Consider the following 17,965-nt stretch of genomic DNA (forward strand, 5'->3'; position numbering starts at 1 on the left):
GCCACATATTTACAATGAATTTTGGGGCTTTAGCTGTAGATCTGATTGAATGAATCGAGGCTTAATTAAGTCAAGATATCTGGAAAATCCCAACTCAATCTGCTATCTCGGTTTTGCAAATCACCACTCAGATTTTTGTTCTGCATGGCCATCGTTCCTGGCATGTGTGAGAGACGGTCTATACTGCCACCTTCTGGTGAGAGCCGGTAAGCTAAAATAACGGAATGAGTTACGTTGGCTCATTGCAGTGTTTTCCACGGGTACATAAGTATAATCATTTTTTTATTTTACACGTGTAATCAAAAGGTCTCAGCACATAGAGACAGGGTTGGAGTGAGAGGAGTTTTATAGGCAAAGGGAGAAAAAAAGGGATCTTCTCATAAACCAGACATTAGTGACATTCAAAGCTATTCATTAATATTTCACATACTGACCTGTTGGGATCTAAAATTTCACAGTTTTTGCATTTGGATAATCTCGGGAGGTTAGTTTGCTAAAGTTATTTTTAATCCGATATTATGATTAAAGCCTGGTATTTTTGTGCGTCCATTATTGCATAAGCGCTGCAGTTTGTAACTCAATTTATGCACGTCTCAACACAACAAAACAATAAAAAGTGTTCAGACTGTCACCATTCAAGGCTGTAAAAATAATTTAGTATGTAAAATCTTAAACTGTAGCCTGAGAGACATGAGAAGCCAGAACATATAAAATTAATGCAAGCTTTTTATTATTGTCCTAATCAACATAGGTTCTATTAAAATCTGTTGTGGCTGAACAGCTGCAGGAATAGTTCTTTTGACATTCATTTATGTGGAACGCCTGAAACATTCCCTCCTCCCACCACACACACACACACACATACACAGACACAGACACACAGTCTTACAGCTGGGTTCGCTCTGTGAGTGACTACTTCCTGTCTCCGGAAAAAATAACTGCTCACAGGCTTATAAGCCAAAACGCGCCATTTGATATCCAGCTATGTGGAATTTTCTGCTCTTGCTTACTACATGATGTCAAGGTAAAGCATTTTACTCCATGTCTCAAATGATACATTCATGTTAATTATTAACAGCTAAAATAAAACTAAAGAAGTATGGTAAATAATTTATCTTCACTTGTAAAACATGAGATGGGGCAAAGATTAGAAGACAAGACTTTTACTTTCACTTTTAAAGACTTCGTTTGACTTGTAAACCTTGATCAACAGCATGTAAAGTTTGTTTGCTTGGATTGTTGTTTTTTTTGCTTTAAAATATGTCATTCCTGACAGAGTCACTGTGGTGAAGAAATAACATCATGGGGAACCGGTGCTCTGGCGCCAGGAGGGATAAGGAAATGACAAAAGGATCCTGTAAAAAGGATAAACGGAATGACGATTCTGACAAAAAGAAAAGTGGAGACATTTGTTCAGCTGCACAGTCATCTCATTTAAGGGACGTAAAAGATGAAACGGAAACATTGAAGGAAGATACTTTATCTTCTGAGACAAAGGACTCTACTGAGAACTTTATCAGTTTGGCAAATGATGCATCTCATGAAATTCACAATCCAAGGTAAGCTTTGTTGGATTTTTAAAAAAAATAATTTTTATCCTGCTAAGGGTTATACAACGTGCATTTATCATTATACACATAGGGCAAGGGTTTCCAAGTCCATTTTTTGAGAGCTGCCTACCTACCTATGTTCCTTCCCCAACACATCTAAATCAAATGAGCTGCTCATCACTATGACTGCTGCTGCTGGTGGTGGTGGTGGTGAGGGAATTCAGCTACTTGATGTGTAGGAGCAGGAATGCATTTAAAATCTGCCTCTTGAGAACTGGATTTAGACATCCCTGACAAAAGATGTGACTAAACATCCAGCTGTACAACTGAAAAAAAAGCACATTATAGAAGAACAAAAACCAAACAAGGTGTTGTCCAAGATTTCCTAAAAAAACAATTATTTGTTCCACTTAAAGCACTGTAATAAAATAAGCTTGAAGCATCTCTAACGTCTATACAGTTAAGTTGCTCTTGTCTTTTGTCAGCTCATCCAAGCTTGAATCAGATGAAGAGAAAGGTAAGTAAGATAAGATGAAAAGTCTAAATACAGTCTCCTGATGCAGAATTACATATGTATAATTGTTGCTGTGTGGTGCAATAACCTTTATTTTATTTTATTTTTTATTAAAACAAGCAACTTGGGTGGACAGTAACATGCCTGAGCTTATTCAGAGTGTAGTTCCAGTGATGCCCATAGCTGACCAGATTCTCAAGTTGAAGATAATCCACAAGGAGACGTATGACCAAATCGAAGCCTCGCCGGTGAACCAGGATCGAATGAGAAAACTCCTCAGGGCTCTTAATTCTCCAAAGGCAAAAGCAGCTTTCTACGATATCCTTGGAAAAATTCAACCTCAGACTTGTGGAAGTACGTTATGTTTACTTCATGCCTGTTTTTTTTTAATAGGTATTGTGTTTGCCAAAGGTAGCTTTTACACTGTTACATATATGACTTCTTTAATATTTTATTTTACAAAAATATATACGTAGATTTCAGGAAATACCATTCCTGGTTTACGCACCGATTCCAGTAACAGCACATGTAAATCCATTCCCAGCTAAGACATTAAAAGCACTGCGAGTTTTGTTAAATACCATTGTTGTTGATAGTCATATTTTTATTAGCTGTTTTTCTTATTTTATGCTTTTAAAGCTAAACCAATCTACTTCTATGAATATAAATGTTGATAATTTCTACAATACTTTTTATCTGGTCAAATGAAGGTTATTATTTCTACCATTATGAGAAATCTTGTGCTGTGCACATTGCAACTAATCTCTTGTTATGCCATACAGATGCTTTGCTGGCACAATTAATTGACATACCTTAGCATGCTGTGCCAACAGTCAGTTTAACTCAAGTATTTTTTTAATTATGTTAAACTGTGACCATATGTGGGCACTTTTTAAATGTACAAAGACCATGATGGTCACACAATAGAATAGAATGTGCAGTGTATAGTAGGGGCAAAATTTCAGCATAAATACTATGCAGCTTATCTGGTCAAAACAAGTGTGCAACTGTGTAAGTTCATCTAAAAAAATGATCAAAATGTACACAAGTTAATAACATGCTTAAAAAAAAATAATGATACGACGTAAAAATAAAAAATTAAAGCTTTTTTTTTGTTCCCGCAGCTGAAGATATCATTAAAAACGTCATCAAAAATAACAAAGAATACTTGAGGAAAAAGTGCGCATGGGAGTTGGAAGGCACTGAAAAAGATCACAAAGAAATAAAATTATTGGATCAGATTTATACGGAGGTTCACATTGTTCAAGGAGAAAATGAACATGTCAATAAGCAACATGAGATTTGGGAGATTGAAGACAAGTTTAGAAATCAAGCAACAGAAGGAATTAAGATAAACTGCAACAATATCTTTCAAAGCACACCAGAAATGAGAGCCATTAGAACAGTGATGACCAAGGGAATTGCTGGAATCGGTAAAACTGTGTCTGTAAAAAAGTTAATTCTTGACTGGGCAGACGGGAAAGCGAATCCAGACCTGGACTTCATCTTCATGATTCCATTCAGGGAACTTAATTTGGTCAAAGACGATGAGTTCAGCCTTGAGACTCTTGTTAAGGAATTCCATCCTGAACTCAAGAACATAGCAGTTGCTGAAAATTTTGATAAGTACAAAGTTTTGTTCATTTTTGATGGCCTTGATGAAAGTCAGCTTAAACTGAACTTCCTAAAAACGAAAAGATTGACAGACCCAACAAAGGAATCATCCGTAGACATCCTGGTGACCAATCTGATTAGGGAACATCTTCTGCCCTCTGCACTCGTCTGGATAACTTCAAGACCAGGAGCCGTTCAGCGCATCCCCAAAGAACATGTCCATCAATGGACAGAAATCAAAGGTTTCAATGATCCACAGAAAATACTGTACTTCAGGAACAGAGTTCAGAACAAAACGGTTGCTGAACAGATTATTGATCATATTACGACATCACGGAGCTTATTTATCATGTGTCACATACCCATCTTCTGTTGGATTGCCTCAAAGGTTCTTGAGTACTTGCTTTTAAAAATGGAAAACAGTCGAGAGAAAACCACTAAGATACCCACAACTCTCATTGAAATGTACACACACTTCTTTTGTATTCAGATAAAGATCGCTGCTGAGAAATACGACAAGGAGAACGAGCTAGATATCACTGAAATCTTCAGATTGAATGAAGATTTCATCTTCAAGCTGGGCAGGATGGCATTTGAAAAACTGAACAAAGGAGAAATTATATTCAGCAGTGATGATCTAAAAAGTTATGACATCGACACGAAGAAAGCTGGAGTCGACTGTGGGTTGTGTACCACAATATTCAAAGAAGAGAGCATCTTTCACTCAAAGAAGCTTTACTGCTTTGTGCATTTGACAATTCAGGAGTACTTTGCTGCTCTCTTTGTGTACAGAAGCTTTGCAAGTAAAACAATCGATTCTCAAAGCCTCAAAGATTTCCTTCTTATAGGATCTGAGGAAGAGCTGAAGGAAACCTTGGATGTTCACCCAGTTGATCTGCCTTTGGATGAGCTAATGGAAATTGCTATAGCAAACTCAACTTTGAGAAAGACAGGAGAACTGGACATGTTTCTTAGGTTCCTCATTGGCATGTCCTTAGAGTCGACACAAAATCAGCTTCAAGGCCTCATTCAGCAAACAGAGAAACACTCTGAAGTTGTTGAGGAGATCAGGACAAGCATAACAGAAATTGATCTTTTGGACTGCTCTCCAGACAGATGTCTGAACCTGGTTCACTGTTTGTCTGAACTGAAAGATGATTCCCTATATGACAGTGTGAGAAAGTTTCTGAATCCAAATCAGTACCCAGAAACAGAGCTCACCCCTGTTCAGTGTTCAGCTTTGGCTGACTTAATGCTAATCTCAACTACACCGATAGAGGAATTTGACCTGACGAAATACACAACAAAAAGTAAAGGCATTTTCAGGATTATCCCAGCTGTGAGGAACTGCATAAAAACCAGGCGAGTTTTCTTTTGGTTTTTGGTTAGTGATGCTATTATTTGATTAGGGTTAAATATGAATTGTTTAAAAGGTATTTAAATTGAAAGTGTGTGGAAGTATTTGAACCGCTTTGTAGGTTTGCTCAGTCTCTTGATTTGAGGTTTCAGTTAAAAAAGGGACTGCAATGATCAGAATTGTCTATATTGGTCCAAAAAAAGGAATTTGACTTTTGTTTCACGCATTCACCTGGTAAAAACTAAAAAGTGTGCATATGGAAACGTCAGAGGAAATTAATTAAATGATAGGAGAAATAGGTGTGCTTCAGCCAGTAGTAACTTACTTAGCTTAATAAGATTAGTAATAAGAATTTTAGATTTAAATCTGTCACCACAAAACTTAAATAACTTAATAAATAAATAAACATTGTACCTGTGCAAGTTGGTATAATCAACCAAATACAGCAGTATATCATGTTGGACTTTATTATATATTTAAACAAACGATGCATAGATAGATTCATAGGCCTCAAGGGCTGGTGTCCTGCAACCTCTGAATGTCTCTATGCATCAGCACACTTGGCTCAAATATTAACTCATTAGCAGAGCTCTGTAGAGCTTGACTGCATGCTAACGAGGCAGTTTCACCATTTAATTCAAGTGTTTAGGACACTTGATTCCTGCAACGTCTAAAAGTTGCAGGAATCAAGAACTGCAGTTTGAGACTGCTGTTTTAAAGATAAATCATTAAAAAATACAATTTGAATTTACTTACGTCTTTGTCTGCAAAACATAATTCCATTTTAAAAGCTTGTCTCATTTTTGCAGAATATCAGGTGCAGATCTTAATCCCTGGCTTTGTGAAACAATCTCTTCGGCTCTGTGGAGTCCACGCTCTCCACTAACTGAACTGCATCTGGTGCATAACACTTTTTATGAAAAAGGTACTGGTGTACTGATTGATGGACTGACAAACTCTCCATGTAAACTGGAGGCTCTCAGGTCAGTGAAAGTAATATTTTTATGGTTGTTTTTCTATTTTTACTGATATAGAACAAAGTACAAAAGAAACAAAATGACCACTTGTTTAAATGCACTGCTATCACTGTTAATATAAAGTAGGTGAAGCGTCAGAGACATCTGATGCAAACTAATAAAGGCTAAATTAGTTGCATCAAGAGTGCCTGAGAAAGAACAACTCAAATACTTTAAATGTTGGAGGTAACTTTCCATAACTTACTAGAAATATTGCTAAGGGAAGAAAAATGATCAAAAGCTTCAGAAAATAAACAATTCCAGTGTCTGGGTTTTGGCTAAATAACACTTTGCACAAGTTTCTCCCCTAAGAGCGAAAGATAATTGTTGTTAATAATTTTGTCACTGCATTAGCCAATAATGGGTAGCTCACGTTGACCAAAATATATTGTGTTTATGCAACAGATTTGTCTCAGTTTTGCTCAATGTGTTGTGCAGTCTTTCAGGACACGGACTCTCAACATCACTGGCAGAAGAGTTGGCCTCGGCTGTAAAATCAATAATCGCCAACATAAGAGAACTGGAGCTGAGTGAAAATGTGTTGAGAAACTCACTACTGCCGGTGATCTCTGAGGCTCTTCAGTGCCAAAAATTGGAGAAGCTCAGGTCAGTGTTGAAAATTTGCTTTACGGGACGTAGTTCCCTCTGAATTCCTCCATAATTTTCACTTTCTACTAAAACACACAATGTAACTTATTTTTTCAGTTATAGAAATTAACCTATCATGTTGGTATTACCTGTCTGTACATTAAATCATCACTTTTTTTCCCCCATTTCAATCTAAGGCTGAACAGAAATTATGAGATTCAACAAATATGCAGTAAGATAGGGGAGGCATTCACCACCAACTCGACAAATCTGAGAGAACTAGAACTGAATTACACCAATTTTTCCGACTCAGAAGTTGAGATCTTATCAAAGGCATTGATGAGCACAAGCTGTGCTCTGGAGACCCTGAGGTAATATCAAAAATAAGCTACATACTTTTCTTTACTCTAACACACAGGTCTACTGTTGCTTTAAATTTATTTTAAAAAGTTAATGCGTTCTTGAACCTTTTTTTATTATTCCTATAATGTGTAATGACTTTCACATCCATGTTTTTATGTTACATGTCTTGTAATGTTTATTATCCTTATGTCTTTAGTTCAAGTGTACTTTGTAGCGATGGTAAAAGCACAGAGTACTTTACAAATGTTTTAAAGGAAATTATGATTTATTTATAAATGATTTAGATATACTCAAATGCAAATACAAGCAACTTTTTCAATTTATTGCTTAGAAAAAACAGAGTGGCAGATACTTTTGTCTTTTACGGTTAGTCTGATTTTGAACTTATTTAAATCAATTTACAACTGAGCGATCTGCTGTGTATCTGATGGTGTTTTGACAGACCTTGGTAGTAACTCTTAATAGTGAGTCTACAAGTGGGTTTCTATGTGCTCCTAAAGAAGGAAAATAAGACTTCTTGACCCTGAAGCGTTCTAGATCTCACAAATGGACCAACTCTAGTTGTTGTCTGACTAACAAGGGAATGACTTGTGCTGCTGGTGCTACTGTAAGTAAACCCTGTCCCACCCAGCCGTCCATCTCTCCCTCTCTCTGACTTAATCACTGGAGCCACTGTCTAAGCATAGATAGTCAGACATCTGTCTTCTGCCTACCTCTTCAAGCTCACCAAGTGTGTTAGATGTTACATTACAAGCTGAAAGTCAGACTGTCTCCAACAACTGTGGGATCTACTGAAAAGCGTACTTCTTATCACAACATACGGTCTCAGTTTCAACATTATTGATGTTTACAATGTTATAAGTTAGTCAGTGAATTGCAAATCATTGCACTGTTTCTCCTTTTAATTGTTTTAATGACTACTCAGTTTGATGAGGTTTATTTGTCTTTCAGACTCAGTCACAACAAGTTGACTGAGAAAGGTTGCAAGACCCTGGCTTTGGCTCTCACTTCCAGACCTACACCTTTAAGAGAGCTGGACTTGAGCTACAATGACCTGCATGATTCTGGAGTAGAGACACTCTGTAGAGCACTGACAAGTTCACATTGTGGTTTAGAGACATTAAGGTTAGTCCACAAGTTGCTGTTTCTCAATGTCATCATTTTAAAACACAAAGGATGATAGACGTGGCCGGCCTGAGATTATGTCTTCTGAAATGTCAGCTGGTTGATTTCTCCAGGCTATCATTCTGTAAAGTGACAGAAGATGGATGTTCCTCCTTGGCAAAGGCTCTGATGTCTGACCACTGCAACCTCAGGGAGTTGGACCTAAGCTTTAATCACCTGACAAAGCAAGGAGTCAAAACCCTGATGGAAAAACAGAGAGATTCAAACTGCAGTCTAGAAAATCTTAAGTAAGAACTAACTCAAGTCTGAACATTATTATTCCAGCATTAAGATGCAAGATTGAGTTTGGCTTTCTTCCTGCCATCAGTGTGGACCATAATGAAGAATGCTGGGTTAACCATAAACTGCTGCGAAGGTGTAAGTATATAGCTTTTTATTATAGATATTTGTTTAGAATTCAGAATTCTCTGAAGAATTTCTTTCAGATGAAATTTTACTTGTTGGTATCCTCCTCTTTTGGCATCGCTTGGCTAGACTACTTCAAGTTGGATTAGCCAGGATGATGTTAATACCAGATTTTAAATGTGATGTTCAAGGATTAATAACATTTATAATGCTCTTTATAGATGCCTGTGATCTGACGCTGGATGGAAACACTGCAGGTCGAAGAATCACTTTGACCCAAGACAATAAACAAGCACATTTTCAACAAGAGAAGCAACATTATCCTGACCATCCAGACAGATTTGATTCTTCACAGGTTCTTTGTAAAGAGGGTCTGACAGAACGCCACTACTGGGAAGTTGAGTTTCACGATTTATCAGACGGTGAGGCGGGAGTGGCATACAAAAGTATCACCCGGAGTGGAGACTCTAGTAGTGAGTTTTCTTTAGGACAGAATGAGAAATCTTGGTCCTGGTCCATAGATGGAACTTTTTCACACAGTGGTTCCACCGAATGGTTTTTGACTGAGTTTAAAACGTTGAGCCTTGGAGTGTATTTGGATTGGCCAGCAGGTATTTTGTCCTTCTTTGAAGTGTCTCCAGATGAATTGACTCACCTGTACACGGTACGCACAACTTTTACTGAACCACTCTATCCTGGTTTTGGTTTAACTTACGGATCAATGTACATAAAAGAAACAGAAATGGAGGAAAGAATGAACTAAATAAGGTTGCTGTGAGGCATAGACAATGGATTAAACAACGCAGCACAAGAATGCTTTTATTCAGCTTCTATAAAGGGAAAGTTTTTCTGCTTTGCCCCAAAGCCTCAGCTTTCTAAATAATGTGTGTTGTTAAACACACTTCCCTTTATTAATATTTAATTTGTTGAAACGTGCTGAGCTAAGATGACCCTGAATGTTCTCAGTGCTTTGTGTGTATAAGGTTTATAAATAATAACAAGATCCTATTGTGGGCTTAAACTGCCTCTTTAATTCTGTTACGCCTCAAGTAACATGTGCAAAATCTGACTGGGGTCATTTTGCTTCTTTAACTTTGATTTTTTTGCCAAAAAAACATAAACTTTGATTGCGTTTCTAATTTAACTGAACAATTATCTCATCGTCTCAGGATAAGTTTCTTCTTTTTTTTTCTTGTGATAACAGTTTTATTGCCTGGGGGAATTGCTTAGTTTTTTTCAGCTCACAAAGTGACAAATAGACTCTAATGAGAAAAAAAAAAACTTTGTTTTTCTCATTGTTTCATTTGAATGCATCAACATCTCCTTGTTCCAGCCTGGTTGATCTTTGTTTCCTCTCTTACATTGATGTCTGTGGTTGTACAATCAAGCAGGAAATAACGGTGCACTCATTCAATTCAGAAAAAAAACAAACAAACAAAAAAAAACATCATCTGCAAAAAACTTGAAAATGATAAAATGATCAAAAAATATTACAGCACCTGCCTTTCATCAGCCTGACATTACGAATTAAAGAATATGATATGTTTGAAAACAAAAAATTGGTGATATATCCCATGAAAAGAATCTAGATGAGTTCACCTCACTTTATAATAAACATATAAACTTGTTTTAGTTGAGAGGAATTTTGTCTGGACATTTGATCTTTTGTAGTATAGATGGTGGTAACTTGAGGTCCAGAAATCTTGCATCTCAATTATTTATGAAGTTTAGAAGTTGCGGCATTTATGATGAAATACTGTACAAGTGTTATGAGATCTGAACCGATGTTTGAAAATCTTCTGCGTTCTCTGACAAAGTCAAACCAGCCTTGACAGTTCAGAGAGGAAAAACAAATGAGATTGGTGAAAACTGAAAAAGCTTCAACATGGATCAGACTTTTTGTTTCTCTCTGAGTTTAAAGTTTTGGTTTGTGGTCATTTAATCATGCCTGTCATGTTCTATGACACTTAGCTTGATCGTTTTAAAACAGCTTGGCAGGCATTTAGTAGATTCATGAAGAAATAGCTTTATAAGTGAAGATCACTCTAAGGTGTAGGCAGTTTGCAATGGGTAAAAGTTTTGTTTTCATAATAAACCATACAGTAATGAGAAGAAGTCTTCATTCAATCATAGTTTTACAGACTTTCTTAACGTTATTTCTTTGGTCTTTGGTTGGTACAAGAAGCCTCACAAATTCTTTATTAGAAACGATCTTAAAGTTAAAGTATAAAGTCAAACACAATGACTGTGCTTTTCAAAACCCATCCAATTAATTTCATTTCTAACATTTCAAAGTCCAGTCAGATAATAAGGGAATTATGGATTATGAAGTTGTAGATAAAGCATTTTCAAAATGTACATTTCTTTTCACAGTTTGGCTTTTATACCCTTACTATTCTAATCAGGCAGCAAACTGGTAGGCTACGAAATACCCAGGGTCACATTTTGGACACCCCCGTCTTAAAGGAACAAACTGTTTTTCGTTTGTGAACATTACACAGACTGCATTCATAAAATAGATGCGACACAGAAACCATTCAGAGAATCTCACCTGTTCTGAACTGTAATCCATTCATCTACCACTAGAGGGCAATGTTTTAAAGGATATGACATTCCAGCATCCTAAAAGTCTACTGGAGGTGTGGAAAATGTAATCAAAGATGTATTTGCTGAATATACACAACAATTTTACAGAATATGCACTAAAGATAAACTCTTTAGTAATTCAAATCTGAGCTAAAGGCACGTTCATAGGCTCCTGTTTGACTTTTGTGATGAAGTACATTTGTCTGTACTTTACATTTAACATTAGAAAAAGACTGTACGCTAAAAGGAGGCACTCACTCAGTCACACGCATGCACACACGAACACACACGGCAAGAAATATATGGAGCTAAAGCCTTTTAAAAATGACAAGACCAAATCCTTCACGCATGAGTCCCCCCTATTTTTGCATATCATTTATTCATATTCCCATCTTGCTTCTCACCATATGTTTTAAAGGTGAAGGTGTAGAAGTGTTTCAGGGGATTAAAAAGTTAGGGACATGACAATAATAACCAAAGTTCCCCTGAGACCCTGTAGACCTTCAGATTATTCAGTATTAGAATTGGAACTGCCTAGTGTTTAATAATAATAATAATAATAATAATAATAATAATTATATATATATATATATATATATATATATATATATATATATATATATATATATATATATATATATATATATATATATATATATATATATATATATATATATATATATATATATATATATATATATATATATATATATATATATATATATATATATATATATATATATATATATATATATATATATATATATATATATATATATATATATTATATATATATATATATATAAACAATTAGTTCTCCTCATGATTAGCATCAAATAAAGTAACATGTAATAATGTATAAGTGGTGAAAGTGCAACTTGCAAGACGCTTTATAGTCACATTGTCAGTCATGGGATTCTCCATTAGTCCTAGTTTATTTTTATTATTTTTGCTTTCAAAAGTGCGATAAGTGTTTAAATGTTCAAAGCACACAAAGAGAATCACGCTGAGCTGAAATGGATAATTTCTCCCCAAAAGACTACAGAAGATACACATCGTAAAAAGACTATCTACATATCATATCATCTCTGATGTAAATAAATTCAAGAATAGGTGCCAAAGCAAACACTTTTAGTCTGCAAAGTGTTCCAAAAGCTTGTATCTCATTTGGGAGGACAGCAAATTACAGCTGTAAGTCACTTTGCTTACGAACTCAATTACAGTGAAGCAGTTTTTAGGTCTGTTTTGCTTTGTCTTCTGTTTTTTCCCTTTAAACTTTAAATGTAAGCTCAATGACAGAAACACAGAATAGGTGTTTTTTTGTATTATTTATTTATTTTCTTTGGTTAATCTTATCTAGCCTAATGTCCTGTAACAGTGCTCTGAATATTCCTTTTGCATTTTTAATGCTGTGAAATTGATATTATTGCTACCTGCTGGCAGATGACATGAATTACAGCATTTTGATTGGAGCTCAACAGTGTAGAGAATTTTTTTTTATCAGTATAAACATTTGTATCTTGTTGGGACTTTTTCTGAATTCAGACAAGAAAATACCAATTAAAGATCTAATCTGTTGTTTTGCTTCTAGTTCAATGTGATGCTCAGAGTGAACCGACATAAACTCTACTTGTTGAATATAAACATATCTTAAACTTAAGTTTTGTTCCTTCAGCTTTGAAAATGCAGTATAGTTAAATTCTATCTTTTCAGATGGAAGTTGTAAATACAAGTTATTTCTGTTTTAAATCTTATCTGCTGCAGGGGCTGGAAGAAGTATATTTACAGAACTTCTTCTCACCCCAGTTTATCCATTTTTTTACTCTGATTAATCTAATGAACTGTTCTTTTCGCTCCTAAAATCCGGTTCGAATCGGTGGTAAGGTGGAAAAGAAGAGCGAAAGGTGATCTTTCTTAAGAATGTTAATGCAGCAGTCTTGTTTCACAAGATTAAACATCAATATTTCAAAAAGCAAGCTTTCAAAAGTAAATGCTGAAGGTAAAAGCCTAAATTTTTTAGGCCCCTCGAGCAAACAGACACAGGCCTAGATAAGAAAAGAGGGCGGACTTTCTTGACAGCTAATGCACAGTGGAAAAATGCCTCAGTTTTGATGAGGAAAAATAACTTCTTTTTTTTTAATTTACAGATGAGTGGATGGAAGAACAATATAGTTTATTTCTGGATGTAAAAATGTCTCCATAATTCCCACTTCAATTCTTCATCACTTCAAAAGAAAAAAAAAAAAGAAAAAAAAAGTGAGCCATACACATGTACGCTTCAACATATTTCATTTTAATTCTATCACATGGCAGCCGTGAGCACACAGCGCGCGGAGCGAGCTTGTAGAGTTTGATGCTTCCCTTTCTTTGCCATCATGAATATTTGATTCCACCCAGAAGGTTCCATCCAAAAGGAAAAGAAAAAAAAAAAGAAAAAGAAAAAAAGAAACACAGCACGAACAACAACTTCAACACCAGAGATGGCAGCAGCCACTATAAACACGCAGCCAATCATCAACAGAGGCAAGGCGAACGCCGAGCTTTCTTTTTTCTTTTTCTATTTTACTACAGGGTCACGAAAGGATGCAAAATGAAAGCAACGACTGAAAAAAAGAAATCCTTTATTTATTTATTTTTTTTTTAGGGTCATTGACAGAAATACAAAAACGGATGCTTTGAAATCTCTAAAACGGAACAGAGACCCTCTTGTGATTAAATTGTCTGTAAACATGCACCAACAAAATGGAAACAAATGAAGAGGGGAGGGAAAAAAAATGAAAAAAGCAAAACAAAGAAAATGCGTGCAGACAGCAGAGAGAGCATAGCAGGCATTTCCAAAAGGAGCTTTAATCACTTAAGTACTACATGTGGAAATAAACGTGAACATGTGCATAGCGACACGTATGAAAATATCCGTGTTTCTGAAAGACTCAGAAGGCGGAGGTACGGGTGCAAGTTTGAGTTAAGTTTCTTCTGTTCCGGTGGGTAAGTGAGTGCTTGCTGACTGTGTTTACAGGTTTATTGTCCTTGAAGGAAATAAACTGAGAAAGCTCCATGGAGTGATTGCAGAGCTGAGGATATGAATGACATAATGGGTTTTGAAGGAGAGTCTAGGAAGCGAGAGGAACTTTAAAAAAAAAAAAGAAAAAGGGGGAAAAAATGTTAGGAAAAGATATTACTGTATGTAAGACACAGATATATAACTCTTCTTTTTTGTTGTTCACTGCTGACATTTATGTTCACCTCCTGAAATGCCAGCTGATATAGTCAAACACTGCCAAATAAGTTTTTTTTTTTTTTTTTTTTTGCACCAAAAGGTGATTTGTATGTTCGAAGTGCTTGACAGGAAAAATGTGAAAATGTCAACAATTAAGCAAATGAAAATTCAATTGAAGTAAACTCAGTGGAAATTGTTTATTCAAGTTTAATAATAAAGCTTTATATATATATATATATATATATATATATATATATATATATATATATATATATATATATATATATATATATATATATATATATATATTATTTTTTTTAAAGTAGGTAGCACTGTATTTGCTGTGAGACTCTTCCTCAGGTAATGAGTTATTTCTGCCTTGTTATATTAATGCATTACAGCTTGATGGCCAAAAACAAAATGTAAAATTCAACCAGTTTTTCTTTGGGCACATCAAAGTCTTGTGCTGTAATAGCAACTCAAAGCTTTTCCTGCCAATATGTGATTAAAACCACATTTACATTTATTTAACCTCCAGGTTAGAGGTTGTTGATTACACTGGGTTATAAAAAAATTGTTTTTGGAAGTTGTCTGTTTTTTTCTTTTTTTTTTTTCCTTTTTTTTTATGAATTATGACTATTTCGCACTGCTGAATCTATAAATGACATCAGTTTTTCCTCAATCAGGTCAAGTTTTTAATTCTAATCTGATTCAGGGAAATCCAATCTTCTGGCTAAAGTGGTTACATTTTCGTGACATAATCAGTTCATTTGTGTTAATATTTCTCATTCAAAACCGTTTTAGGAGGAAAAAAATGTTTCCTAACAAAGTGTATTAATTAAATGTTACAATCTTGGATTTCTGTAAGTCGAATAATAAACACTGATGGGGGTTAGTGCATGTAAATTGAACATTGCGTCTTCATTGTGTAAAATTCTCCGTCTCTTTTCTGTCCTGATGGAGTCTCTCCTCCTGCTCATCAGTCATTGATCCCAGATTCTCAGGAAACCGATCCAGATGTGAGAACAAGTCCTGCATTTTGATGCCCGATTGAGCAAAACCATTGTTATTTTTGGATTCAGCACATCAAAATTACTCTAAAACAGCTCAAAAAAACCCCAGGCAATTTTTTTTTGGCTGCTGACCTCTTAAACCTTCTTTAAAAATCCTAGAAAAACAAGCCGGTCAAACGTTGGAAAAAGGATATTACCTACGGCAGCACTACACTTGACACATTGTGCTCCATGTTTTGAGGAAACAGTTGTAACCATGACAGGAAACATGGAACTTTACTTATTCCAACATTTCAACTGTATCAAAAATATGTTCCAGTGTGCTTTGCCAGGTTGATCTGAATCAGCTGACTGCGTGTTTGCATGTGTGTGTGTGTATGTATGTGTGTGTGTGTGCCAGTGTACTTCCTGTGGTGTCCTAGTTTTTTTGCCCAGCACTCTCTGGGGTCAAGCAAGGAGCAAACTTTCCACACTGCTAACAGAAGAATCATACCCACAGGCATGCTCAGAGACATGCGTGTACACGCAGACAAAACACACGCTTGCACAAAATAAGACTTGTACACAGCTATTATAAATTCTGACTGGTCGCGCTGTCAGGATGCATCTTCATAGATGCGATAATAACAGCTGCATCGTCTTCCACAAGCAAAACAAGACAGAACGGCGTTTATTTCACTCGTGAAACGATCCATATTTGGTTGTTTCGCGAAGTAACGCACGATTCATAGCTCTGATACGTCTAGGACGTGCAGGAAACATGCTGGATACGCAGTCGGAGGACCACACCGTCACATATCATCACCACGGACAATTCTGCATCCGATGACGCAGCCAAAACGGACACCACCACTGGCAGGCATGTTGTTGCCAAACATCTCCACGTAGAAAACACACACACACACACACACACACACCACACACACACACACACACACACGCGCGCACGCACACACACACACCCACACACACACACACACACACACATGCACATGCATAAGCACGCACACACACAATTTAATGCGAGCAAGGAGCAGACATCATGGAACCTGACGTGGGCCGGGGGTTTTCATCTGATTGGCCGTCAAATGCACTCTGGTTGTCTTGACAACGGTTGTCCCTGCAGGACAGTGGCAGCCTGAGCTCTGCATGGAACCGAGCTGTGACACTGACGGGGGGGAGGTGGAAACTTTTTAAGCCTCCGTGAGGATTTCACTCCGTGAAATTCACTTAGATTTGCGTCCTCACTCTCCCCTCCCCCACGCCTTAAGTACAGAAGATAATTGCGTGAACTACTGAATCACAAACGCCGTTACACTTTTCATACTCCAATTTACGTCGCTTTAAATGGACCGTAAATGCAACGCTTTAGGAGAGATTTATTCACCTTGACCTTTTTCGTGTTTTGTTACATTACAACCACAATGTTGGATATATTTTATAGGCTTTCTATGTAATGGACCTGAGAGGAGTGTGAGGTCCATCCGTTCTTCTTTTGGGGTATCTTGCTGGACAATTTAAACACATAAAACTGTAACATTGGAGTTGTTTTCTGACCGCAATGCAAACTCCATGCCCCAGTTTTAAGTCTTTTGCAGCTTGTAATTAGTTTTCATCCAGGATTGACCTATATTTAGCTCTATTTTCTTTCCGTCATCTCTTATTAGATTTTCTGTCCCACAAGATGATGCAACAACGACCATGTTTAGTCACTGGGATGGTCGATCAAGTTGTTAACAGTGTTATTATTTGGTTTTACTTTTTTGCCAAAGACAATAATTTGTATGTAGGGCAAAACATTTTATCATAACTTTGGCGTCTTCTTAGCAGATCACCTGCTGTGTCCCTTACGTGGCTTCTGTGAAACTACAATGAGTTCTTATCACCGCTGGCTCCCTGTAGCTTAGAGAACAGACTTTAAAATACTTCCTATATTTATAAATCAGTGCATAACATTACAGACCTGAAGTTGTATCATGAAACACCTTCTGTTTCATGTCTACTCTGCGACCCCAGAATCAGAATCAAACATGGAGAAGCAGCGTTCAGTTTTTATGCTCCACTAATCTGGAACAAACTTCCAGAAAACTGCAGAACAGCCGAACAAACCGAGTTCGCGTAAATCAAGGCGCCTATTTGGAGCATCTTTAAGCTGGAACTTCAGATTTAAATCATACTGAGCAGCAGAAATCCTTTACTTCTCTGATTAATGTTCACCTCACCTAGTCTGTCAGATTAGGTGACTGTCCATCTCGTAGTTGCTTTATAGTTCTTCTGTACTTTTTCCTGATTCTTAATGAGGGACTGAATAATGTTCCATCAGATATTCCAACACGGTGATGCAGTTTTAAGACTTAAACTTAGTTTTAAACTTCCTCCACATTTTCCTGAACACTCTCTGCACTTTTTAGATCTTTTTTTTTTAAATAAATAAAGGTTGAAACCGTACATCATTTTCTTTTACTTCATAAATATGTGCTGCTTTTCTCAGTTTATGACATTAAGTTATTCAGTTCTTTCTAATAGAAAAACTAAAACCTAGATTTTAAGTTATACCTTTAAAAAAAAAGAGAATGACATGGTGTGTCGTTTCCTTGGTAAGCATTGGAGAGTCAAA

The 17,965-nt window shown here is 36.3% G+C and overlaps 1 protein-coding gene across 1 annotated transcript; it reads left to right on the plus strand.

Annotated features, from left to right (window-relative positions):
• Positions 1–871: 871 nt before the first annotated feature.
• Positions 872–10,647, plus strand: LOC106903842 (NACHT, LRR and PYD domains-containing protein 3-like). The gene is made up of 12 exons (XM_014967848.2): positions 872–1,024; positions 1,277–1,559; positions 2,036–2,067; positions 2,185–2,418; positions 3,189–5,040; positions 5,845–6,018; positions 6,490–6,657; positions 6,837–7,010; positions 7,954–8,127; positions 8,241–8,414; positions 8,495–8,544; positions 8,754–10,647. Exons 2-12 carry the CDS (start codon positions 1,303–1,305, stop codon positions 9,293–9,295), a joined length of 3,831 nt encoding a protein of 1,276 aa, XP_014823334.2. The 5' UTR covers positions 872–1,024; positions 1,277–1,302; the 3' UTR covers positions 9,296–10,647.
• Positions 10,648–17,965: the final 7,318 nt, after the last annotated feature.

Source organism: Poecilia mexicana, unplaced genomic scaffold, assembly GCF_051168715.1.
Source record: "Poecilia mexicana isolate PSO_F unplaced genomic scaffold, ASM5116871v1 scaffold_8, whole genome shotgun sequence".
Taxonomy (NCBI): Eukaryota; Metazoa; Chordata; class Actinopteri; order Cyprinodontiformes; family Poeciliidae; genus Poecilia; species Poecilia mexicana.

What these genes read in the sequence shown, in the direction of transcription:
- LOC106903842 (XM_014967848.2), top strand. Translation starts at nt 1,303, where the DNA reads ATGGGGAACCGGTGCTCTGGCGCCAGGAGGGATAAGGAAATGACAAAA. An exon ending in CAAAAATTGGAGAAGCTCAG is followed by an intron (nt 6,658 to 6,836) that starts GTCAGTGTTGAA and finishes TTTCAATCTAAG; the next exon opens with GCTGAACAGAAATTATGAGA. An exon ending in TGCAGTCTAGAAAATCTTAA is followed by an intron (nt 8,415 to 8,494) that starts GTAAGAACTAAC and finishes TCCTGCCATCAG; the next exon opens with TGTGGACCATAATGAAGAAT.